Genomic DNA, 26,745 nt, shown 5'->3' on the forward strand with positions numbered 1-26,745 from the left:
ATTTTGCATTTGACAGTTATTAGCAAAAGCCTTATAATTGTGACAGAACTAAATGTAAAGAGTAAAAATGACAAGATTTATGCTTAAAATTTGGTTTTATTTTATCTTTTGCGTTTTTAAGTGATTCACCTACGCAGTGTTTCTGTAGAAATGTAACACAGACAAAAACTGAAATTGCAGTTGTGACATTAGGTAGTAGGTTGCCACTGTTGGGCCCCTAAGCACGGTCCTTAACCCTCAATTGATTGAACTGTATTCAGTCATAATTGTAAGTTGCTTTGGAAAAAAAGTGCTAAATGATGTAAACATTAAAATGTTATACAGAGTATAAGAATTAATCAGACATAATACAGTTGGTCTAAGGCTGATGGGTAATGTGTCATATGTATTTCCCTACAAAACCATCATTTTTGTACAGCGTCCATAAACCAAATCAAGACACCCAGGAAAGAACATCAGAAGGCCAGAAGCTTTTAATTTATTTGGCTTCTACACAGTACAAAAGATGCAGGGTAGAAATTTCCAGGATAGACCAGGATAAAGCAGATAGTAAAAATAGAAATTGAATAAAGTAATACATTTGTAAACGTAAGTAAACAATAGTACATTTAAATTTTGAAGATATTTAATAATCGTTTTAAGAAAATCATTTTATCATTTATTAATGTTCACTGCTCCTTCCTAATCAGGGTCTTGGTGGGCCCCGGGTCTACCTAAGAAAAAAACAGGTCCAACGCAATAATACACCCATAACAGGGTAATCACAGGGAGACAAACACTAACAGATTTATTTACTCATATAGGAACATATTAAAGCTGTCTTTTTTGAAGGTGTGAGGAAATCAGTACAGAAAGAAACTCATGTGAACACATACAGAACATACCAAACTCCTTGCAAACAGTAGGAAGATGTGAGGTTTAAACCCAAGAGATCTGCAGCCGTTTTGGGATCTGACGCCATTTAATATTCATAACAAGAAGAAATCAGGCACTGAATAAATGGTGCTTAATACATTTAATGTTTATTAAATGTTCAAATGTTTTATTTTTAAAAAAAATCTTCATAAATGTATCACTGCCTCACATGAGATTCTAAAATCACTTAAACAGTTTAATGTTACACTTTCAAGTAAATTTTATATTTAATTTGTTGAATCTGACAGTTTCACTTTTGATCCTAAACCAACCCAAAACCCCGGGTAGAGGGGCTGAGTGAACGTGGTCTGAACTCTGTGGAGGAGCTTCATTGTATCAGAGACGCTGTAGAAGGACAGAGTTCCTGCTTCATAATCCACATACACTCCTATTCTAGAGGAACTCGGCATTATGGGAATTTCAGTTTTTTTGTTATTGTGCAGGAATAAAAAGCTGGATGGGGAACACTCTAAACTCCAGGACTGATCATTATATCCAAACAAACACTCATTACCACTTCCCTTCCTGCTGATGCTTTTATAGGACACTAGTACATAAACCCCATTATTCCCACTCCACTCAACCTCCCAGTAACAGCGTCCAGTCACACTCTCTCTACACAGAACCTGAGTGTAAAAATCAAATCTATCTGGATGATCAGGATACGACTCTTCTTTTCCACTCCTGGTCGCTACTTTGTTCTCCTCAGACAGACTGAGGCGTTTATTTACTGTGTTTGGATCCAGTGTGAACCAACAGAAATCTGATGAAGAGAAAACATAAACCAATTAACATAGAAGAGAGAGTGAGTGTGTGTGTGTGTGTGTGTGTGTGTGTGTGTGTGTGTGTGTGTTACTATGTGTATGTGTTACTATGAGTTTGTGTTTTATTTTGAATGTGTGTGTGTTTGTAAGTGTTATGCACATGTTACTATGTGTGTGTGTTTGTAGATGTGTGTTACTATGAGTGTGTGTATGTGTTACTATGAGTGTGTGCATGTAAGTGTATGGTGTCTGTGTGTGTTACTGCGAGTGTGTGTGAGAGTGTGTAGGCTTGTGTGTGTATGTGAATGTATATGTAAAAGAAAAAGAAGATACTTTATTTGTCATCTATACATACATACAGATGTACCGTACAATGAAATCTTTCTTTGCATATCCCAGCTTGTGTGGAAGCTGGGGTCAGAGCGCAGGGTCAGTCATCGTATGGCGCCCCTAGAGCAGGGTTAAGGGCCTTACTAAAGGACCCAACAGTGGCTGCAGAGCAGAGCCTGGATTTGAACCGCCAATCTTCCAGTTAATAGCCCAAAGCTCTACCCACTAGGCTACCACTGTCCCTTGTAAGGTTTCCTATTCATGTGTGCACAGCTGTAATTGATAAAAATTACAACCTCTAATTAGGAAAGGTTGGGATAGTAAGGAAAATGCAAATAAAATAAAAAAAGAGTTTCCTACATTTACTTTGACTTGTATTTGATGTCAGACAGGATGAACCTGAGATATTTCATGTTTTATCTGCTCAACTTAATTTCATTTATTAATAAACATCCATTACTGCATTTCAGGCCTGCAACACATTCCAAAAAAAGTCTCTGATGAGCAAAGATGATCAGAGGATCCAGTTTGTCCACAAATGTGAGAAAATGATTGAAATGTTTAAAAACACTGAACCTCAAAGAAAGATTGGAAGGGATTTGCATATTTCTCCCTCTACAGTGCATAATATTATTAATTATATTATATAGAAAATGTGTGGAGAATTTTGAAAAAAAAAATGCGACAATGATGACCCCATACTGTTACACATCTTAAGACGTGTTTGCAGGAAGAACGAGACAAAATAAAAGCTGAAACATTAAATCACTTGGTCTCCTCAGTGCCAAAACGTCTTTGTTGTGTGGTGTAAAGGAACAGCAACATTACAAAGTGGTAAGGGCTGCATGGTGGCTCAGTTGGTAGCACACCTCACCACAAGAAGGTTCTGGGTTCAATTCCCCAGGTGGGGCGGTCCAGTATTTATGTTTTGCTCCAGTGGATTTTGTTTTTGGAACAAGGATATTTTTTTTACTCACAAAAAGGAAAAAAGTTCAGAATTTATTCAATTACAGGACTGCTGTGACGTGTTTCTTAAAAAAGTCTGTAAACTTTTAGCATTATCTACAGTACTAAACCCTGGGATTTCAAATACATCGTATCGAATCTCAGATCTGCCGTCCGGCTGGCTGGGCGGCTACATGAACAACGATTGGCTGTTTTTCACACAGGGTGGGAAGCCAGAGCAGGGTTCCTTATAACTTGTGTTACGATTACAATTACGACCTCTGCTGGCTGATTGATGCCTGCACAGAGTTGGAGAATAATTTAGATCAGGGTGTGGCTCTCTGTGCAAAAGGCTGATCCGCATATGAATTTGCCTCATTCAGGTTAAAAGATGCAATCCTGTATTGCACACGTGTCGAAGGGGGCGTGTGTCAGTTGCGAAACTCCTCAGTCAGCAGTAGTGGTGTCCAACTATCGATATTATTGATACCAACGTATCGTATCGATACCAGCATGCATAGTGAGGCACTTATTACATGTGTTAGTGTGTTGTTGAATAAGAGATCTTTTCTTTTGACTTTGTTCGTATAAATGTAAACAGAATAGCATTGATTTTTTTATTTTAATTAACAAGGACATGTATTCGGTCACTATTAAAAATGTACATATTTATTCACCCAGCAAACACAACTATGTGGTATGAGTTAGCTGCTTTGTGGTGAAACGCCATGATGGTAACGTTGTAAGAAAAAGCACCTAGAAACAAGAAATCGGAGTGCTTTAATCAAATGAATTTATTTACAACCCTACTGAGAGCAGTTACTTACAAACATGTATGTATTACAATAATACAGATTTAGCAATATGACAATGCATCTATCTTAATTATTAAAAAGTATTGATATTGGTATCGGCAATACTGGCCCTGTATTTACTTGGTATCGGAACAATACCAAATTTTTACAGTATTGCACACCACTAGTCAGCAGTGGAGGGTTGTATCGGTAAAGGTGAAGCGTAACGCAACTAGGGTAATTGGATATGACTAGATTAGGGGAGAAATTGGGGGGGGGGGATTAGGAGAAAAACAAAAATATAAGTAATGAGGTAGTGGGGGTGCAAATAGTTACTTACATTGTACAAAATCTTCTCTGATTCGAGGTGAAATATTCCGGAATTTCTTCACTACAGAAAGAGTTACAGAACAATCACTAATCACAGTAAATAAATACTAACATCAGAAAATGTTGTGGGCATCATGGTGGTGCAGCTGTTAGAGCTGGTGCTACACAGCAACATCCTGGGAACATTGGTTTGATTCCTACTTCTGGTCACAGTCTGAGAGATTTGGCATGTTCCTCCAGTGTTAGAAGAAGAAGAAGATATACTTTATTTGTCATATATACATATACAGGTGTACAGTACAATGAAATTCTTTCTTCGCATGTTTGGAAGCTGGGGTCAGAGCGCAAGGTCAGCCATCGTACGGCACCCCTGGAGCAGACAAAGTTAAGGGCCTTGCTCAAGAACCCAACAGTGGCTGCATAGCAGAGCCTGGATTTGAACCACCAATTTTCCGGTTGATAGCCTAAAGCTCTACCCACTAGGCTACCACTGTCCCTATAGTTAGTAAATGAATAAAGTGTTATGTGTAAAAAGTTCATGTTGGTGGATTTGTATGTTTTGTCTGATATTTGAGTACCAAGTATTTTGCAGACAATCGAACACTGAGGGCTTTAACTCACCTCTATCTGGTATCTTCTCAAACTGCTCTTCCCAGAATTCTTCTACTTTCTCTCTCAGCTGAGATACAGACTCTGTGACATCCTCAAATGAGAGAAAGTGACTGATTGTGATGGCGGGTGATTCTGCAGATCCAGCAAGAGTCGAGAGAGACTGGAAACTCTACATCCAGATAAATAATGTTCACAGAGAAACAACAAGATGATGATGAATCACAATCAGTGGACGACAGATTTCTCCAAATAACATTAACAGTTCTTCATGATCTCTGATATTAACCTTACCTCCAGAAAAGTTGTTTATCCACTTTATTTTTATACTTGTATTTGAACAAAACAGTTAAAAGTGAAACCTTATTAAATGTCACTTTGGCAGTGGTTACTGAGTCCTGTCTAGTGATTTGGATTTTGCCTGTTACTCTTTCGGTTTAGTTCGCGAGGCCATACTTTGCTTTTAATTCTGTCTGTCTGTCCGTCCGTCTGTCCGTTTGCTTTTGCCTTGCTTTTGCCTTGTCTGTTAGTCTGTCAGCTTTAGTCCTGTTTAGCCCTGTTTAGCCCTGTTTGTTCCTGTTAGCCCCTGTTACCTCATGTCCTGTTTGTCTTAGTTTAGTGCTTGTGTCATTTAGGATTCATTATTAGCTTAGCATTTAGCATAGGTCTTGTTTGAGTGTCTTGTGTAAACCTGTCTTGTCACCTTGTTTTGTCTTTTGTTATCATTAAACTCTTTTTGTTAAAACATCTGTGTGTGTGTCTGTCCTTCCTGTCTCGTCATAGCCCATAGCGCTTTATGGTCTTACATTTTCCTCAGTTCCTTTATTGCCTTACGAACATTTCTGGGAAACATAACACAATTACTGACTATAGACATTAAAATTATTCCACAGCTGAAAAACCCTCCCATTTTTACATCTAGTTTTTAAATAGACACATTTTGTAAAATCTACTGTCTGCACTTTTAACAGAATTGTATTCACTTCCTTCACATGGCTGAACATGCTCTTATTCAGCCACTGGACTGAACTATTCTAATACATTCTCACATACCAGCTGCCCCTGGGACCTGCAACCTATCAAATGTCCACGTTTGAGGTTAATGATCAACATAATTAACCTCTCCCACAGCTCCATCTAGCCAATGTGTAGCTGTTCACCAAAAACGCTGTTATTTCCCTACCTGTCTACCAGAAACATCCATCAATATTAAATCTAATCTTTCAGTATCTGCCATCAGGAATGTTACTATTTCTTATATTTTATGTTACTGTCATCAAGTTTTCACATTATTAGACTGGTGCACCAATAATGTATTTATATAATCATTTGTATCACATTTTACATAATTTATTATGTAAATTTATTATGTAACTTTTTTTTTGGTTTTATCTTTGTTAGCCCACATTGAATAATAAAAACACCCATTTTTCCACCACTGTAGTTTTTAGTGCTGTTACCTGGAGAAAATGGATGGGATCCTCTGTGTGTGAAAGCTGCTTCAGTTCAGCATCTTTCTTCTTCAGATCTACAATCTCCTGCTCCAACTGCTCCAGGACTTTTTCAATTTGACTGACTGCAGCTTTCTCTCGATCTCTGATCAGTTCTTTCACCTCAGAGCATCTTCTGTTAATTGAGTTGATTAGTTCAGTACAGATCCTCTCAATGTTCTCCACTGCTGTCTGTGCAGAACACTGTAAGAAGATTCAGAAAGAGAAAATGTTTCTCACTCAGATATTTAGACCTAAACAACTTTTTCCTGCAGCATGACACAATGTTTGGTCTACAATACAAAGTGCATCATATCAAATCATGTCAAAGGCCAAAGTTTTTCAACAATTTACTAAGACCTGAAATGGTAAGATTTCAAAGATATTTATACCTCATATAGCTGTAATATTAGCAAAGATTTTACGCTTCTATTTACCTGGTAACTTAATACATGTGTATGAAAATGGTAAACACTTTTCTTTATTTATAAGGATAAATAACAAATCTTTTAAAAAGCTCTATCAGTATGATAGTCATATACACTGATCAACATTATGAGCACTGACAGGTGAAGTGAATAACACTGATTATCTCTTCATCATGGCACATGTTAGTGGGGGGGATATATTAGGCAGCAATTTAACATTTTATTCTTAAAGTTGATGTTAGGAGCAGGAAAAATTGGAAAGCGTGAGGATTTAAGCAAGTTTGATGAGGGCCAAATTGTGATGGCTAGACAACTGGGTCAGAGCATCTCCAAAACTGCAGCTCTTGTGGGGTGTGTCCCGGGCTGCAGTGGTCAGTATCTATCAATACTGGTCCAAGTAAGAAACAGTAGTAAACCAGCGACAAGGTCTTGGATGACCAAGGCTCATTGATGCACATGGGGAGAGAAGGCTGGCCCATGTGGTCTGATCCAACAGATGAGCTACTGTAGCTCAAATTGCTGAAGTTAATGCTGGTTCTAACTAAAACACTACTTCTCTCTACCAGAAATCTTAATGTGTAAAAAGAGTTTAGGTTCAATACCTTAAGCAACACTGGACTGGTTTATAATTAGGTACAACCCCAAATCAGAAAAAGTTGGGACATCAGTATAAATGAGTTTCTTACATTTACTTTGACTTTTATTTGATTGCAGACAGGATGAACCTGAGATATTTCATGTTTTTTCTAAACAACTTAATTTCATTTATTAATAAACATCCATTCCTGCATTTCAGGCCTGCAACACATTCCAAAAAGTTCAGACAGTGAAGCATTTATTACTTTGTAATGTTGATGTTCCTTTTCACCACACTTAAAAGATGTTTTGGCTCAGAGAAGACCAAGTGATTTAGTGTTTCAGCTTTTATTTGGTCTCGTTCTTCCTGCAAACACGTCTTAAGATGTGCAACAGTACGGGGCCGTCGTTGTTGCATTTTTCATAATTCTCCACACATTTTCTATTGAGGACAGGGCAGGACTGCAGGCAGGCCAGTCTAGTACCCATACCCTCTTCTTGCGCAGCCATGCCTTTGTAATGTGTGCAGCAGGTGGTTCTGCATCGTCTTGTTGAAAAATGCTGGACGGCCCTGGAAAAGACGACGTCTTGAAGGCAGCACATGTTGCTCTAAGATCTCAAAGTACTTTTCTGCATTAATGCTGCATCACAGAGTGTAAATGACCTTTATCAAGGGCACTGACACACCCCATACCATGACAGACCCTGGCTTTTGGACTTGTTGCTGATAACAGTCTGAATGGTCCTTTTTTCCTCTTTGGTCCAGAGCACACAGGGTCCATTTTTTGCTGATTCATCTGACCACAATACACGTTTTCACTGTGTACTGGTCCATCCTAGATGCTTCCAAGCCCAGAGAGGTTGAAGGCCCTTCTAGAGAGGGTTAACATAAGGCTGCTTTTTAAGTGGCATTTGTGCAGTAACTCTGTATTGTAAAACTTGAAAAAGTTTGCCCATGTGGTTCTATCAGCTATTGGCCTTTACACACTGAAATTCCTCCTGAATTCTTGAATTGTTTAATGATATTATGCTTTTTTTATTATATTTCTGAGGGAGAAATATGCAAATTTCCTCCAATCTTTCTTTGAGGTACATTGTTTTTAAACATTTCAATAATTTTCTCACACATTAGGAGATCCTCTGATCATCTTTGGATGTTGCTTTTGTACCAAACCATGATTACAACCATGATTACAATCACCTGTGTAGAATCACATAATTTAGTTTTTTTTTTACCTCATTACTAGCCCTAATATATAGATACTTTTTTACAACAAAATTAAATGCCTCATTTAATTTCTGGTTATATTGCTACAAACTCCAAGCTGAAACAGTTACTGATATAAAGATATGTTGTTGTGCACTGCAGTGTTTGGTTTAATGAAGGAGAGTCTGACTAATCCTGAGAGTGTTTTATCAAATTTACCTTGTGAGTCGCCACAGTGTTTATCAGCTCATAAAGTTTCTTCTCTCTGTTCTGGATTTTCTCCTGAAATTTTCTCTGGACCTCCAGCAGCTGCTTCTACACAGAATTATTTTAATTCCACATTTTTTGGAGAAAGAAGAAGAGAATGTTAGGAGATTGTTCAGGATGTGCAATAACCTTCTTCTGAAACCTGTGTTAAGTTACAGATTCAATTTCTTGACTGTTAAAACCTCTAATATGTCCCAGTACATTTGCTCCATTTATTTTTACTTTTATAATTTGCAATGCCACAGCACCAGTGAAGCAGTCATATTTCATGATGCTCCCTTACTGTAATTGGCCCGCTGATCAGAATGCTACCTACGCAAGAAATGGTTGTTTCATAGATAGTAGATTAGTAGAGTAAAGGTAGAGCAAAAAAAGGTCCCAAATAAAATTATAAATCTTCAAAAAAAGCTTTATTCTTTACTAAGGATGTCCAGTGTTCTGCCTAATGTGTTGTCAAAAGAGCTCTGACCAGCCAAGACATGGACTCCACAAGATATCTGAATTAGATGCAAAGTGTACCTGATGGCATGAGCAATAAGTGTCTGCACAAGGTAAATGTACAGTCATGTGAAAAAGTTAGGACACCTCATGAAAACATTTGTCTTTTTAAACATATTTGAGAGATGGATCTTATATAACTAAACAAAAAAATTATTTATTTTTTAATTACTTTATTAATTACATTTACATTTTCATTTACATTTTCAGCATTTAGCAGACGCTCTTATCCAGAGCGACTTACAGAAGTGCTTCCATAGTGAACATTTCATTTCTCAAGTTTAGGTAAACAACAGTCAAAAAACACAAATCTGCTAAAACCTGTTTTTTTGTTTGTTTGTTTTTTAAATGGAAAAGAATGGAACAAAATGTTAGTAAATAAGTACAAGTCAGCTTAAGTGCTTAATAAAAAGGTGGGTTTTTAATCGTTTTTTAAAGACAGCAAGAGACTCAGATGTTCGGACGGACAGAGGAAGTTCATTCCACCACTTGGGCGCTAGAACAGAGAAAAGCCTTGATGCTTGTCTTCCTTTAATCCTGGATGGAGGCTCAAGTCGAGCGAGACTAGTGGCTCGGAGGTTGCGTGGTACAGTGCGGGGTTTGACTAGACCACGAAGGTAGCTTGGGGCTGGTCCATTTTTGGCTTTGTAGGCGAGCGTCAGTGTTTTAAACTGAATGCGTGCAGCTACAGGAAGCCAGTGAAGAGAACGCAGCAGTGGGGTGATGTGGCAGTGTTTAGGTTGGTTAAAAACCAGACGGGCAGCTGCATTTTGATTACTTAATTACTTAATTAAGCTGCAATTGCAATTAGCTGCAATTACTTAATTACTTTTAAATACAAGCTGTAAAATATAATGAACAAAAATGGACATGTATTGTGAGGAAAAAGTTAAGACACCCCCACATTTATTACTACTTAAAATGTCTAACATCAGAATCCGGTGCACCACATCAACTGCAATGATTAGACCATTGTTAGAGGACATTGGCATTTTATTCAAACCTCAGACATTAGTTTGGTTTGCTCTTGATTGTTGAAGTGAGTGTTATCACCATGGTAAGATCTAAAGAGTTCTCTGAGGCCTTCAGCTCAGGCAACCCTTGGTATAAAAAAAAAAAACATCAGGGCAAGACTAAAGTTTGCCAGAAAAACATGTAGACAAAGACCAGAACTTTTGGAACAATGTGCTTTGGACAGATGAATCCAAAGTTGAATTATTCAGGCACAGTAACAGAAGACATGTTTGGCGCAAACCAAACACAGCATTTAAGCACAAGAACCTCATACCAACTGTGAAGCATGGAGGTGGAAATGTCATGATTTGGGGCTGCTTTGCACAATAAATTCTTCACTCTATCAGAAGGTGCTTGAGGAAAATGTAAGACCATCTGTTCAAAAACTGAAGCTGACATGGAGGTGGACCATGCAACATGACAATGACCTAAAACATTCCAGTAAATCCACCAAGAAATTAATCAAAAGTAAGAAATGAAGAGTTCTGGAATTGCCAAGTCAAAGTCCAGATCTTAAACCTATTGAGATGCTGTGGGATGATTTGAAACAGGCTATTCATGCAAGAAACCCCTCAAACCTCACACAGCTGAAGAAATTCTGCATGGTAGAGAGAGAAAAACTTTCTCCCAGTCGATGTCAGAGACGGTAGATGGTTATAGGAAACGTCTAATAAAAGTTATTTCAGCCAAAGGGGGAAATACAAGCAATTAGGACATGGGTTCTCATGGAGTGTCCTAACTTTTTCACATGAATGTACCTAATGAACTGTACAGTGTGAGAATATGAAATTATAATTATATTAATTTAGTTCTGCTTGAGTAAAATGTCTGTAATATAGCAGCAATCACATTAGTTGTTACATGTTAAAGAGAGCTGTATAATATTTTTACCTGTTTCTCAGTTCTTTCTGCTGCGGCTGATATTGTATCATGTCCTTTATGATCATTCATGGTGCACAACAGGCAGATACACTGCTGATCAGTACGACAGTAAACCTCCAGCAGTTTATCATGCTGAGAGCAGATCTGCTCCTGGAGTCGTCTGGAGGCTTTAACCAGCTTGTGCTTCTTAAAAGCAGGAGATTCATAGTGAGGCTGGAGGTGAGTTTCACAGAAAGAGGCCAAACACACCAGACAGGATTTAACAGCTTTGTATTTTCTCCCAGTACAGGAATCACACTCCACATCTTCAGGTCCAGTAGGAAGTGGAACTTGAGATTCTCTCTTCTTCAGGTTCTCCACAATTTCAGCCAGAATAATGTTTTTACTCACAACAGGTCTTGGAGTGAAGGTTTTTCTACACTGTGGACAGCTGTATATTCCCTTATCCTCCTGATCCCAGCAGTTGTTGATACACACCATACAGAAACTGTGTCCACATGATGTAGTTACTGGATCCTTCAGTGTTTCCAGACAGATTGAACAGCTGAATTCATCCTGAGATACTGAAATATTTGACTCAGCCATTTTCTGCATGTAAACAGAAACACCAGTAAACACAGCAAGTCATTTACAGCAGCTCAGACATTTGTTTAAAGCAAATCAACAATTTTAACTTCATAAAGAAATGAGAAATAATTTCTTTGGCATCTTAAAAAGGTGCTCTATTGTCTCTTCCAGTCCACAGAAGGGGCAATCTTTCTTTACCGCTGAGTCAATTTCTTTACCGCTGAGTCAAAAACATTGTTTGTAATAGCTCTGTGTATGATCCTCCACTGTAGATCCCCTGTTCTTTTCTCTATGGGGATTTGTAGAGGGACCTCCAGTAACTACGTGGGGAGAAAGACTGACCCTGTAGTGCTGTCCATTTTGTCTCTTTCAGTCCAACGAGCGAGTCGTTGTGAGAAACTTTAACATTGATTGCATAGAGTGCCTTCTTAGATGGAAAATTGTCAGTTGTAGAGTCTTAAAACATTGTTGAATGCATTTTGATTTTAAAAGTCTGAAAGACTGAATAAGAGAGTTATAAAACAATGGTTCCTCCTTTAAAATCGCAGATGTGTTTCTACTTCTATACAAAAAGTAGAAAACCAAGCTCTTAAACATTCTGATAAAAAGGGGTTGTCACCGATAGGTCCATTTTAAGTTTAAAACAAAGAGCTGCACCACTCCCTCCACACCAGTCTCTCTCCAGATAAAAATCTTTGAGCTGACTGTAGACGGAATGTCTTGATCATGCAGTTCAACTCAATGAGCCCTTGACAAAAGTCAACTCTGTATTTCTGATTTTGGCTTTAACCAACAGGACTCTCCCAGGCTCTATTTCTACAACAAGTATGTGAATGTATATCAATCTTTTTGAGAAAAGTATTGCCACCCCTGCTCCCGTGGCTTAAAAAGAGCTCCCCTCCCACCACATTCTCATTTCTGTTTTATTTAATTTGTTACTATGGCTTTCTTGTAAAAAGATTATATCAATGTGCTTTTGCTTAATCATTATTGTCTGTTCCTGCCTCCATTGATGTTTAGCATTCCTGTCCTTAACATTTCCATGGAAATAAAAAAGAAAAAAACAAAAAAGTGAGTAGGAAATAGAAAATACAGAAATGCATTCCAGATATGTGCCATATGTCATATTGTAGATTTATTTACTTTATTTGCTTTTTAAAGGGGTTTTTAATCATTTTCTAAGCCAACCTTTTTTGTTGGCTTAGCTCATCAAAAGTTGTTTTTCTTATTTTTGCTACCAATGCTAAAATGTATTTGTATCTGGGGAAAAACTAGCCACTTCCACAGACTTAGCAAAAGTCTCATCTAGGAAATAAATTATTTCTTGGAGGGTGTAGAGCTGCTGATCTCAGCCAGTTTGGGAGATATTAGAGATTTCAGGAAAAGTGGCATCATCTTTGTCATTATTAAATTTACTGTCCTGTGCAATTAGCACAGCCAGAGATTCCCCTACCATCCCAGCATTCTCCACCCATATTGGAATTTTCCACAGTTAATCCTTCGTTTTCCACATTCTGTTCCATATTGTTCCACCAGAAAGTATCACCATTTGTTCCCTCTCCTGACTTACTACAACACAATCTATTTAACAGTTTCATTTACCTTTTTAACATTTTCATGAACTTCTTCATTATTAGATTTTTTTATTTTCCTCGCTGGGTGAGGATTGTGACATGGATGAAACATCTCCAGAACATTTCTCTACGTTTTTTTTATTATTATTATTATTATTATTTTGCCCAGACACAGGCTGACATGGAGCGCCTCTTTCTGGGCGTGCAAACTTTTCGTGTAGTGGAGCTGAGATTCCGAATACATATCCAATCTCAGCTCTACCATCCGGCTTGGCTGGAGGGCTATATGCACAACGATTGGCTGTTGTACATATAGGGTGGGAAGCCGGAAAAGCTCCTCATACAGTGGGGCCAAAAAGCCACTGATTGTGCAAGTTCTCCTACTTAGAAAGATGAGAGAGGTCTGTAATTTTCATCATAGGTACACTTCAACTATGACAGAAAAAATGAGAAAAAAAAATCCAGGAAATCACATTGTAGGATTTTTAAAGAATTTATTTGTAAATTATGGTGGAAAATAAGTATTTGGTCAATAACAAAAGTTCAACTCAATACTTTGTAACATAACCTTTGTTGACAATGACAGAGGTCAAACGTTTCCTGTAAGTCTTCATCAGGTTTGCGCACACTGTAGCTGGTATTTTGGCCCATTCCTCCATGCAGATCTCCTCTAGAGCAGTGATGTTTTGGGGCTGTCGCTGGGCAACATGGACTCCACAAATTTTCTATGGGGTTGAGGTCTGGAGACTGGCTAGGTCACTCCAGGACCTTGAAATGCTTTTTACGGAGCCACTCCTTCGTTGCCCGAGCGGTGTGTTTGGGATCATTGTCATGCTGGAAGACCCAGCCACGTTCCATCTTCAATGCTCTCACTGATGGAAGGAGGTTTTGGCTTAAAATATCATGATATATGGCCCCGTTCATTCTTCCCTTAACACGGATCAGTCGTCCTGTCCCCTTTGCAGAAAAACAGCCCCAAAGCATGATGTTTCCACCCCCATGCTTCACAGTAGGTATGGTGTTCTTGGGTTCTTCTTCTTCCTCCAAACACGACAAGTTGAGTTTTTACCAAAAAGTTCCATTTTGGTTTCATCTGACCACATGACATTCTCCCAATCCTCTTCTGGATCATCCATATGCTCTCTGGCAAACTTCAGACGAGCCTGGACATGTACTGGCTTAAGCAGGGGGACACGCCTGGCACTGCAGGATTTGAGTCCCTCTCGGCGTAGTGTGTTACTGATGGTAGCCTTTGTTACTTTGGTCCCAGCTCTCTGCAGGTCATTCATCAGGTCCCTCTGTGTAGTTCTGGGATTTTTGCTCATCGTTCTCATGATCATTTTGACCCCACAGGATGAGATCTTGACCCCAAGGGAGATTATCAATGGTCTTGTATGTCTTCCATTTTCTTACAATTGCTCCCACAGTTGATTTATTCACACCAACCTGCTTGCCTATTGTAGATTCACTCTTCCCAGCCTGGTGCAGGTCTACAATTTTCTTCCTGGTGTCCTTCGACAGCTCTTTGGTCTTGGCCATGGTTGAGTCTGGAGTCTGACTGTTTGGGGCTGTGGACAGGTGTATTTTATACAGATAACGATTGGAGGACAGAAGAGCTTCTTAAAGAAGAAGTTACAGGTCTGTGAGAGCCAAAAATCTTGCTTGTTTGTGGCCAAATACTTATTTTCCACCATAATTTACAAATAAATTCTTTAAAAATCCTACAATGTGATTTCCTGGATTTTTTTTCTCATTTTGTCTCTCATAGTTGAAGTGTACCTATAATGAAAATTACAGACCTCTCTCATCTTTCTAAGTAGAAGAACCAGCACAATCAGTGGCTGACTAAATACTTTTTGACCCCACTGTACCTAATGCAATTACAACCTCTGCTGGCTGATGGTGTCTTCCAACGATAGTGGTTTTGAACATTCAAATGTATAATTTTCATCTGCTAGAATAGGATCTTTATAAGGGCACTGGAGAATTATGTATTATTGTCTATAATACCAAAACTATATAAATTGCAATAGAAATTAACTACAAATTTAGAAATTTTAGAAGCATCAGAGAAAATTCCATCTTTAATTTTAAGCTTGTTAATTACAGGTCAAAGAAATACAGTATTTACTATTCTTTTCACCAGCTTCCAACCATTTTTGCCTTGATCTAATAATTGCACTTTTAGCTTTTTCTTCATACATCAAGTTAAGTTCCAGTTGTAGGACATCAAGTTCTGCATTATGAAGATAAAGAGGAAGGGTTCTGGTGGATATCTAACTTGAATTTCTTAGCAGCTAATTCTTTTCCTCTACATATTGCTGTGCATCTAATCTCATATTTTAACATTTCCCAATATAATCGAAATTTCTTCGTTTGGTTTGCTTTTTCCCAGTATTGATCAATTAGGTTGTTAAAACTGAAACTGGAAATCAAATCTGTATTGACTAGCAAAAGGTTATTTAACCTCCAGTAGTTCTAACTTTCTGTCTACACTGAACATCATCTAAAGTAATCTGGAGAATTATTATTTTATGATCAGTTAAAATAGCTGGGCAACTTCACACTTTTTTGGTTTTAGACTCTAAGATAGATGAGACTGTAAGTCATATCAAGTTTAGATTGTAAGCTAAAATCTTCGTTATTCCAGGTATATTAGTTAAACAATGGGTATTTGATTCTCCAAATGTCTACTAAATATAAGATATGATAAAATTAAATAAAGGGGTTATTAGGAGTCAGATGTCTAGGAGGACCTCTATTTTGAGAGTTATTCATAACCATATTAAAATCTCCTCAAACTATTATTTTAGTTGACGAGTATGAAATTAAGATCTGCTCAATGCGTTTTTTCAATCTCCCTACATAAATCAACATTCCTCAAGTTATAACCATATAAGTAGTATATATCAGGCACTAACTGTCAAAATATGATTTATGACCCTGATTTATGACCCCTCTGTGTATGACAGACTAGTTTTGATTGACAGGTTATGTTGACCGACATAGGTATGGAACGCCCACCGTCCCACCTCTCTCCCATCCCATCTACCTCTCCCATCCCACCTACCTCTCCCACCCCACACACCCCACACCCCAGCACACCCCCAGCCCACACACACACACACACACACACTCCACACTACTCAGACACAAAAGCGATTTAAGTTGGTGTCTTAAAGCAAACATCATTTGATTAATGCTAACTAAATCTACAATTATATTTTAAATTAAATGTGTAATAATACAATAAATGAGATACTTGGTTTTTCTTTCACAGGCCAACACTACAGACCCAAACCACCCACCCACCTCTCCCATCCCACACACACACACACACACACACACACACACACACACACACACACACACACACACATACACACTACTCAGACACAAAAGCGATTTAAGTTGGTGTCTTAAAGCAAACATCATTTTGATTAATGCTAACTAAATCTACAATTATATTTTAAATAAATGAGATACATAGTTTTTTCTTCACAGGCCAACACAACTAGCATAAACACCCCACACACCTCAAGGGTTTATCTGGTTAGGGGCTCCTCATAGTTTCTAACATCAAAAAGTCAATGAGGTGTGATGTCTCTATATATGTTAATGTTTAAGGTTTATAACACTGGACAGACCGGCAGACAGCCTGAGGTTATCTATACTACAAAGGGGGGTGCTTTCCAGACGTGTATCCCCCAACACCCCACAAATGGTGTCGGCACAAAACACATTTCCAAAGGTTTACGAAACCCCATATCACACAGATTGCTAAATCTTTTTTAGATATTTTACAGTTACACCGATTGCTAGTTCTTGTGTTCGTGAAACCAAACTGGTTTTCTACTACCGTTGTTAAGCGTTGCTTTACCATTTATAACAAGTTTGATAACAGCCAAACTGTAGAGATGGAGTTTGCTGAAAAATTGTTTCTGGTACCACAACACCAGCTGGATAAGTTAAAGAATGACAACAACCGGGGATCTATCAGTAATTTTGTAGAAAACGACTTGGACGCGTCGATTAGAAATATTTTGGCTAGGGGTGATCTCGATCCCCATGAGAAGGCCAAGTTTTATACAGCTGTCTTACAGAGATATTTAGCCATTGCTAAACACCGTGATATGGATACCAATACTTTAACATTGATGTTACCACCCATGGATCATGTTAATAAGGAAACAAACATTATCGATCAGACTGCTGATGAGAATTCTGTAATCAACGATGTTCTTAGAAATGTACCAGCTCGAAGTAGGCGGAATGTTCAGTATGTTTTAGATAAAATGTCTAAGTCAAAAGATGTGTCTTCCTGGAATGAATCAGGAGAGTTTGTCTTAAAGGGCCGCACGATCCTCGGGTCACATATTCTGGATTTGGTGAAAAGTGTTACTACCCCGCACCGGGTTAGCGATGATCGTAGACCTCTTTCTACAATACCAAACAAGCATGTCAGACAAAAAATTAATTTGTTAAAAAACAAAACGACTGTTGATTATGCAACACCGTTGAATGACATAACGCCTGTTAAGACTGTTGAAACCCCCGGATTATTTGTCTCACCCGTTCTAGATGATAGCAAATGGTTAAACTTTTAATTTTCTTTTTAAATGTTGTATATTTATTTGCTGTGTATGTTGTTTACTTGATTATGTATTATAATGTGTTTAATTTGATGTCACATTGTCATGTGGTATATTTGTAAATAAATGAGTCAAAGTTAAAAATATTGCTTTGTTTGTTTTTATTTAACAATTTACATTACACATAGAACGAGATGTTATACAATAAACAACTCTCCTTTTTGAACATGTTGTATACATTTAAACAATCTGTTTTTACAAATACATGGATACATATGTTTCACAAAAGTTGACACCATTTTGTCATTTTTTACTAAATCACACCCATATTTGGACATCACTTCTTCATAACGGCGTCCTTTAGCCATGTGGTATAGAAAAAACACACAGTGTTGACCACATGTGCTTGATGTAAAGGCTTGTACTTGTCTGTTAGAATAATATTGTGTTATGCACGAGGTTTTAAGAAAATCACTAATCATTTTAGAAAACATGTCATAGTCGGGGGCGTTTCCAAAACTGTCAAAAAAATACCCAACACGATCTTCGTTTATGTAGACGGCTAGCCAGTGTTCGCCAGGAAGATCAGATGTGTGTGTATTAATAATCGTCATTGTTGGTAATTTCCTTATAACATTTGTAGGTAATTGGTCACATGCTAACACCCCGAGAAAATGTGTATTTACTGCTACTTTATCCATAACAGCTGTAAGTTCTAAAGTATTCATCAGTAAAAATCCACCAAAACTTGTCTTCGGTTAGACACTTCGATGATACTATCAAAAACGGCGTACACAATCAAATTTACGGTATGTGGGAGTGGTTGTCTGAAACGGGCCTCCAATCTAATATTACCCGATTTGACCAAGGACACATGTTGACCGCACTCTTCATCAGGTGTGAGATTAAACGCGTACAGTGTGTAGCCCTGTAAGAACTCCTGTCTATTAATAGACAAGGCTTGGTTTTTCAAATGTCTTCCTGATGCAAGGGCTAACTGGAAGAACTCTCGCACTGCGGAGCCAGATTGGAAATCGGGTTGATGTGGTTTAGATGGAAATTGTTGTCCGTCTAAATATACGGCTAGAAACTCCAAGTCATAATGTTCAAATGCAAAGGGGTTTCTATTATAAGCACCCGTAAAAGCTTGGTTTTCCACCATACACAATATGATCGACTTTGGCAACGTTCCTAAAAATAAATTTTCATGATTGGAGACTCGTGTCCCAGCAGGTATTGAAAAATTTTTTAGACACACTCTATCAATAGGGTATTTAGCGGTTGTCGACAACAATGCCTGAGCATGACCCAGTCTTACACCCGGTGACACTGACACTTTTTTAACAAATAATGATGCTGAGAGAATATTGACTTTATATGCTATCGCATCATTCCGCATTAGGCAAAATTCATCCTTACAGCGTGTCATTCGAATTTTTATATCAACACCATTAAGCATCAATTTCTCCTGAAAAAAAATGTCGCTATGAATTGGGGTCAACAGTTCCACCACATTGCTACCGTCTGTAAATGCGGCCCTCGTTGTCAAGCCTTGGTTGTTCCCTGCAGGGTTTGTTTCGTCCATGTGCCCCGCTGTGTCCTGATAAAATAGCCCCGCAGAAAAAACTGTTTCCAGGGTATCTTTCCCATAGTTTGCGAGACATTCTATTATGCTACGGTATGGGTATGTACTTGAACTCTGCGATATCAGCCTGTCGCCTAGTGACACATCGACCTGTGAAAATATAGTAGCCCCTGGATAGTTTATCAACCCCACAGCAGCACCATCATCGATGTCGGTTCCATCAGGTCTTGTGATTTTAAGACGAAGGTACAATAGTGTGTTATTTAGATCCGTATAATCTTCGCCATGTCCGGCTATGAAAAATTCCAACGGAGCTGTGTCGGATATTGCTGACAACGGAGGGATTTCGACATAGGTACTTTTCTCTATAGCTGTTTGTGTTAATGGTACTGTAAACAAGTCCAGTTCTGATTTAATACACTCTTCAGACATACGATGAAGTAGAGCCATGCTTAGAATATGGTATTCAAAGTCTTTCTACTGAATGGGGTCCGCGTCTGTTTACCCTTTCTCTTCCTTTTTGACACTATGTGTTTTTTCGTTGCACGATTGGTTTTCTTAGTAGGACGGCCACGCCTCTTACCAGGTGGTCGTTTTACAGATTTTCGTGCCATCACCAACATGCCCGAACCATCTTGATTGTGTTTGTGTTCCATCACACGCGACAGACCATTGCTGACAACATCGCTTACAATGTTTTTAGCGGCTGTTTTTAGATGTGGTTTGGCTATACTAAAACCTCTCTTGAACAGCGGTACAGCCATTCTGAATAAATTTCTAAAAATCCCTCCAAAGCCTGCACCATACATTGCCGGACTACCTGTATAGCCCGGCATGAGGCCACCGGCCTGATTTTGATAGTATGAAATGCAACGTTCGGGGTCCATGGCGTGTCTGTTGAAAGTATCCATTTTCAAAACCTTATTGCTTGTTTTACAGGTCTAAAATGTAGTTTTACAACCACTTTCCCATAGCAAAAATGTATGTGTTGGTTCTGGTCAGTTTTCACTTCTATGGCGATATCGTTTATCTGTGTCTTTGCTATCGATACGTAGTGTGGATTGTTGTATCTAATAGTGACAGTATCATGGTTGTCCCCAGTTATATGTACACATCTTAACAAGGGTACAAAACTATCACCAACCATCTGGTAATCAATGATGTCTGTGTAGATAAACAACGCATAGAAACCACCATAGATGTCGGCCGGGTGTGGCGCATACTGTTTCTGTTCGACATCTGAATCTTTCGTTTTAACACCACACTCTAGTAAGACACCGGGTGTGAAACCTAAAATGATGGCTAGTTTACCATAAAATTTCAGCCCTATATCATAACGTGTCTTAAGAAAAACCTTGTGTCTTATTTGGTCATAACCAAGAACTATCGAATGTTCTGCTATGTGTATGTTAATCTCGTCAACCAAAGCCTGTATATTGTTATAATATCCGGTGGGTAACGTTATTTTTGTTGTTGTACCCAATTTTTTGTCATTTACTCTAAATGTGGCATCTGTCTCGCAAAATGTATTCCATGTTCGTGGGTACTGAAACTCTAACACACCTACTTCCCAGTTACCTTTTAAATCGATGGGTTTACATAGTTTTGTTCTTTAATTAGAAATTTGGTTGTCAGGGTACACAGTCCTAGACGAATTGCACGGCAAAGTGACGCAAAAAACGTTGTCATCCATATTGTCCAAGCATGTAAATGAACTAGTTTGTGTAGTTACGCATCTTTTAAGGCCTTTCTATGTCCACTACATCATTTTCAGAAACCCAACTGTTAAATTTTGATGGCCATCCTGACCATTTCACTAGTACCATTGTTTTTTTACCCTGTTTCTTTTTATCTAAAATTTTTTCAACTTTAAATGCTTTATCCCTAGACATGTGAATTTTTTGCAACTCTTCTTCATAGAAGCTACCTTGTATAACATCACCGTCATAATCTTCCAATCTATATACGGGCGGTTGTCGTTGAATACTTTCTGATATGGTGAAAAACTCCTGTGTATAGTTCTCTTCATAGCCCTTTGCAAATGCCCCTCTGACTTTAGAAATACGTACGACATCACCAACCTTGTACTTCAATGCGGTTTTCTTGTCTAGTTTGTTTTGTTCACCATACAACGTTTCAAACACAATAGATTCGTTTTCTTTTGACACTTCGACAGGCTTCATTTTGATACTACGGTGGTAACTATTGTTGTAACCATGCATTATATCTTGTAAAACATCAATGTATCTTTTGGAATTTATAGCCGTTAGATATCGCCACATACGGCTTTTTAATGTCCTGTTAAAACGTTCTATGACACTGGCTTTTAGATCGCTACCCGTGGCAAAATGGTTAATTTTGTTTTTTGATACTAATTTTTCAAAATGTTTGTTGAAAAACTCTTTACCCCTGTCAGTCTGTAACTTTTGAGGAACTCTACCTTCTTCTAGTATGGATGCAAATGCCTTTGAGACTTCCAAACCCGATTTGTTTTTTAACAAACGGGTCCATGCATATTTGCTAAACACGTCAATACATGTCAACATATATTTATAATCGTCATTTTCCCTAGAATATGCACTCATATCAACAAGGTCGGCTTGGAATTGTGAGTCAATACCATATACTATAACCCTGTTTCTTTTGTAATTATGTCGTATGGGTTTGTGAAGTGTGTACGCATCCTCACCAGCTAACCAGTCTGAAACCTGTTGATCAGACAGACACACACCAGTATTCTCTAAAACACCCCGTTTCAAACGATTTTTACCGCCTAATGAACCTGAATTAGACGGTGTGTAATAAGCAGTTCTTAAAAGATTTGCCATGTTGATAGACGACGTTACAGAAAATAATGACCTCAGATTTGTTTGGTTGTCTGTTTTATTCAAAACTCACAAAGCATCAATGAAATCTAGAAATTTTACACACACATTTACATTTCTCTCTACTAGATGTTCAACAAGTGTTTCAACCACTTTACTAACATTAATCGGCTTCATTGTTAAAAGTTTTATCACACAAATGTCTAATATGTACGCGCATAGGCAAAGCACGTGACTGATTTTCACTGTATTGTCACTCGTAGGCATAAGAGACAGAATTTTACTAACAGTCACATGGGGCGCATCGTTAGAATCTATACATAACTGTGTCAAATAACACCAATCATCTGACGTTGATTTAACAATATTTAATTGGTTCTTGAAATTTTGTAAACGTTTAGCATCAACAACATATATGTTATTAAACAATCTAAAACTCTCCACACTATCATCAATACATTTATACAACAAACTTCTCAAATCGTAGCTCACACGATGTTTTAACAAAATGTCTGCCAGTCCTTGGAATCCACAAACATTCCCCATCGTGAATTAAACAGCGCTGCAAGTCTTTAAACCAGTTTTCCAGCCGTCAACAGCATCGGCTACAAACTGTTCGGATGTGTGATCAACCAACTTTTCTCTTATTTCCTCTAGCTTTTCCACAATGTATGGCTCGCATTGTAATTCACAGACAACTGTTTCGGCACATCCTTGAATTTTCAGAAGCGGTAAACGTATACCAACATGCTTTAGAAGGTCTGCTATGACATGTTTTAACCCCGGTGTGAACAGAGTCTCTGTTATATCTTTATAGTATTTTTCAAAAAAGAAAATATCCGGCTCAAACAGACACGAATGTCGACGTTGACTGGGGTGATTCACTTCACAACCGAGACACTTTTCCTTTAGCTTGTTGTCTATAATGTGTTGTAGGATTACAACAACGGCTGACTTTATTAGTTTTAACGCTGTACTGCATACTTGTCCATCCACATCATCGATTGGCGCAGATACAGCTTTCACTTCTAGAGCATCAACTATTGTTTCACTATCTTCATTACCAACTGGTAACTTCCGATGTCTAGATGCAGGACCCTCCAATGGATCTGGTGAAAAAGCTGACGACGATAGGTAGGTCATATTCATTTTTCCAAGATGGGCTCCAAATTGATCCAGTGAACTGTCGGCCGACAAGTTGTTGAACACCGCTGATTCATCATAGCTGTAGTTCACGGCTCCACGGCTCATGTCGATCGGCGCGTATTCAAGGCCCGACATTTGATATTTTCCACACCACTCAACCCCAAGGGTGTCGGGATGGACCGCCGGAAGAAAATCCTCAAACATTTCGTCCTGCATGTTGACACCGTCTTGATGTTCTACTCTGTGAATGTGGTTGATGTTTCTTTTAACAGACAATGTGGGCAGGCGATGATACTCTTTGTCCAACCCACAAACGTCATAAGCCCGAGAATCAAATAGGTTTATTTTAACATCCTTAAAGTTTTCGCGATGCTTACTGTCATACGCATTGACATATCTTTTTCTCCTTGGAGCAAAAACCAAATTGTTTTCACGCTCACTAGAACTAACAGTTGGTGTAGACATTTTAAAGCTTTTCTCTTAGAAATCCAACAGTGTGTGAATGCTTAAATACTATATACATCGTCACAGCATGGGGGATTTGTCATAAAACCATTGTTGTTAAAAACCTAGGTGTGTGTGTGTGTGTGTGTGTGTGTGTGTGTGTGTGTGTGTGTGTGTGTGTGTGTGTGTGTGTAGAATGGGGGTGTGTGGGCTGGGTGGGAGGGTCTGTGGGGAATGGGGGTCTGTGGGGGGGTCCTTGGCTTGTCGGTCAACATAACCTGTCAATCAAAACTAGTCTGTCATACACAGAGGGGTCATAAATCAGGGTCATAAATCATATTTTGACAGTTAGTGCCTGATATATACTACTCATATAAATTATTATTGTGATCTTTCAAAAAGACACTGCTCTTTGCAGCTTTACAAATCAGGTCACGTGCCCATTGAAAAGCAAACAGTACCAAAATCATTTTAATTTCCGATACCAGCTTCAAACATACGTCCATAATTCTGGGTTTAACTTCTTCATCCTCCTGTTCAGGCAAACCAAACAAGCTTAAACACCATCTTCTTTTATAACACTCTGTATCAGAAATCGCCTGCTCAAAGGATGACGGAGAACTTTCTAATTTTCTACATTTCTCTTTTAAGATGGTGTTATCTTCCTTCAGCAGCCGACTCCAATCAAGAGGTTATATCTTTTATCAATACAAAGTTGTAAATATTATATTATTAAAATTTTTATTGTTATTATTTTGCACTGTTTTAATTAATATTTTATTCTATTTTATATTTTTGCACATGTAAATGTTCTGTATATATTTGTTCTCTTTTATTGTTATTTTTATTATTTCTCTATAACTTGTTTAAACTAATGTCCTTATTTGTCATGCCAATAAAGCTTCTTTTGAGTTTGAGTTTGAGAACCTTAACCGAGCAAACCATGCAGACAATGAGCAGTGCCAGTGGTATAATGACAAATAATTAAGAAATAAACTATAAACTTGTTTAATGATGTTAAATCTGATTGGTTCATGGCGCGTATGTTTTAAAGCAGAAACAAACACGGGCTCATCTCTGCACAAGTGAGGATTTTTTCTGAAACTTGTGCAATGCAACCACAGTATGTCTCTTCCCTGTAGTGTTTTTGTGTGTTAGCAGTCCGAGGGTTGCAGAGTGTAAGTTTTTTAATACATTTTAGACTGGGGTGACTCGAGATTTTGAAAACTTTTAAAGGGTGCCGTGACTGAAAAAAGGTTGAGAAACACTGATCTAGAATGACCCCAGTGACAATAGCACTGTTCATTTGTGAAGCTGACAAAATAGACTCATGTCTGACAACTTCTCAAACCTCTGAACTACATTCCTCAATGCTCACCGTCGATGCTATATACTGCATGGTATAGTGTGAGAAATTCAAAATTACCAACCGGTGTCCTCAACCAACTAAACCAAACTAACCTGACTAAATGTAAAGAAAATAATATAACAAAAAAAGAATTACTTACAACGGTAGGAAAATAAGTTAAGAAGCCACAGCTCACACACATTCACTTTGCTCTCCGCTTACTCACTCCCAGCATGCAATTTGAGAGAGAGAGAACACAGTGTCAGGTCAGGCTCGGGTGGGGGAACTTCCACAGATTGACAGACACAGCAGGTTCTGGTTGTTTATTCCCTGTCTGCTGGAGGAACTAAACACACAGCACCAGTGCACTACAACAGTGTAGCTTAGTAGACACAGAATGAGTGTGCTTGACTGGCCAGCCTGCAGTCCAGATCTGTCTCTGGGCATCAGAAAAAATTCCATCTTTAATTTTAAGCTTGTTAATTACAGGTCAAAGAAATACAGTATTTACTATTCTTTTCACCAGCTTCCAACCATTTTTGCCTTGATCTAATAATTGCACTTTTAGCTTTTTCTTCATACATCAAGTTAAGTTCCAGTTGTAGGACATCAAGTTCTGCATTATGAAGATAAAGAAGAAGGGTTCTGGTGGATATCTAACTTGAATTTCTTAGCAGCTAATTCTTTTCCTCTACATATTGCTGTGCATCTAATCTCATATTTTAACATTTCCCAATATAATCGAAATTTCTTCGTTTGGTTTGCTTTTTCCCAGTATTGATCAATTAGGTTGTTAAAACTGAAACTGGAAATCAAATCTGTATTGACTAGCAAAAGGTTATTTAACCTCCAGTAGTTCTAACTTTCTGTCTACACTGAACATCATCTAAAGTAATCTGGAGAATTATTATTTTATGATCAGTTAAAATAGCTGGGCAACTTCACACTTTTTTGGTTTTAGACTCTAAGATAGATGAGACTGTAAGTCATATCAAGTTTAGATTGTAAGCTAAAATCTTCGTTATTCCAGGTATATTAGTTAAACAATGGGTATTTGATTCTCCAAATGTCTACTAAATATAAGATATGATAAAATTAAATAAAGGGGTTATTAGGAGTCAGATGTCTAGGAGGACCTCTATTTTGAGAGTTATTCATAACCATATTAAAATCTCCTCAAACTATTATTTTAGTTGACGAGTATGAAATTAAGATCTGCTCAATGCGTTTTTTCAATCTCCCTACATAAATCAACATTAGCATTCCTCAAGTTATAACCATATAAATTATTATTGTGATCTTTCAAAAAGACACTGCTCTTTGCAGCTTTACAAATCAGGTCACGTGCCCATTGAAAAGCAAACAGTACCAAAATCATTTTAATTTCCGATACCAGCTTCAAACATACGTCCATAATTCTGGGTTTAACTTCTTCATCCTCCTGTTCAGGCAAACCAAACAAGCTTAAACACCATCTTCTTTTATAACACTCTGTATCAGAAATCGCCTGCTCAAAGGATGACGGAGAACTTTCTAATTTTCTACATTTCTCTTTTAAGATGGTGTTATCTTCCTTCAGCAGCCGACTCCAATCAAGAGGTTATATCTTTTATCA

The 26,745-nt window shown here is 38.0% G+C and overlaps 1 protein-coding gene across 2 annotated transcripts; it reads right to left on the bottom strand.

Moving 5' to 3' along the window:
• Nucleotides 1-467: 467 nt before the first annotated feature.
• Nucleotides 468-25,377, bottom strand: LOC134312484 (tripartite motif-containing protein 16-like). 2 transcript variants are annotated; one of them, XM_062994468.1, is made up of 8 exons: nucleotides 25,291-25,377; nucleotides 11,059-11,637; nucleotides 8,608-8,703; nucleotides 6,148-6,381; nucleotides 4,700-4,859; nucleotides 4,089-4,139; nucleotides 1,582-1,678; nucleotides 468-951 (listed from the first exon to the last, which is right to left on the bottom strand). In XM_062994468.1, the coding sequence occupies exons 1-8, from the start codon at nucleotides 25,330-25,332 to the stop codon at nucleotides 843-845; spliced, it is 1,368 nt and encodes a 455-aa protein (XP_062850538.1). In that variant the 5' UTR covers nucleotides 25,333-25,377; the 3' UTR covers nucleotides 468-842. The 2 variants fall into 2 exon arrangements, with proteins under 2 accessions (XP_062850538.1, XP_062850537.1); XM_062994467.1 differs by having other exon boundaries at nucleotides 861-1,678.
• Nucleotides 25,378-26,745: the final 1,368 nt, after the last annotated feature.

The sequence above is a fragment of the Trichomycterus rosablanca genome, chromosome 4 (genome assembly GCF_030014385.1).
Source record: "Trichomycterus rosablanca isolate fTriRos1 chromosome 4, fTriRos1.hap1, whole genome shotgun sequence".
Classification (NCBI taxonomy): Eukaryota; Metazoa; Chordata; class Actinopteri; order Siluriformes; family Trichomycteridae; genus Trichomycterus; species Trichomycterus rosablanca.

Bases quoted from the DNA above. Each gene is read 5' to 3' on its own strand.
- LOC134312484 (XM_062994467.1), bottom strand. From the start codon at position 25,332: ATGTGTGTGAGCTGTGGCTTCTTAACTTATTTTCCTACCGTT. The intron at 6,382-8,607 runs GTAAATTTGATA...ATCTTCTTACAG, and splicing joins ACACTGTGGCGACTCACAAG to TGTTCTGCACAGACAGCAGT. The intron at 4,860-6,147 runs GTAACAGCACTA...ATCTGGATGTAG, and splicing joins ATCCCATCCATTTTCTCCAG to AGTTTCCAGTCTCTCTCGAC.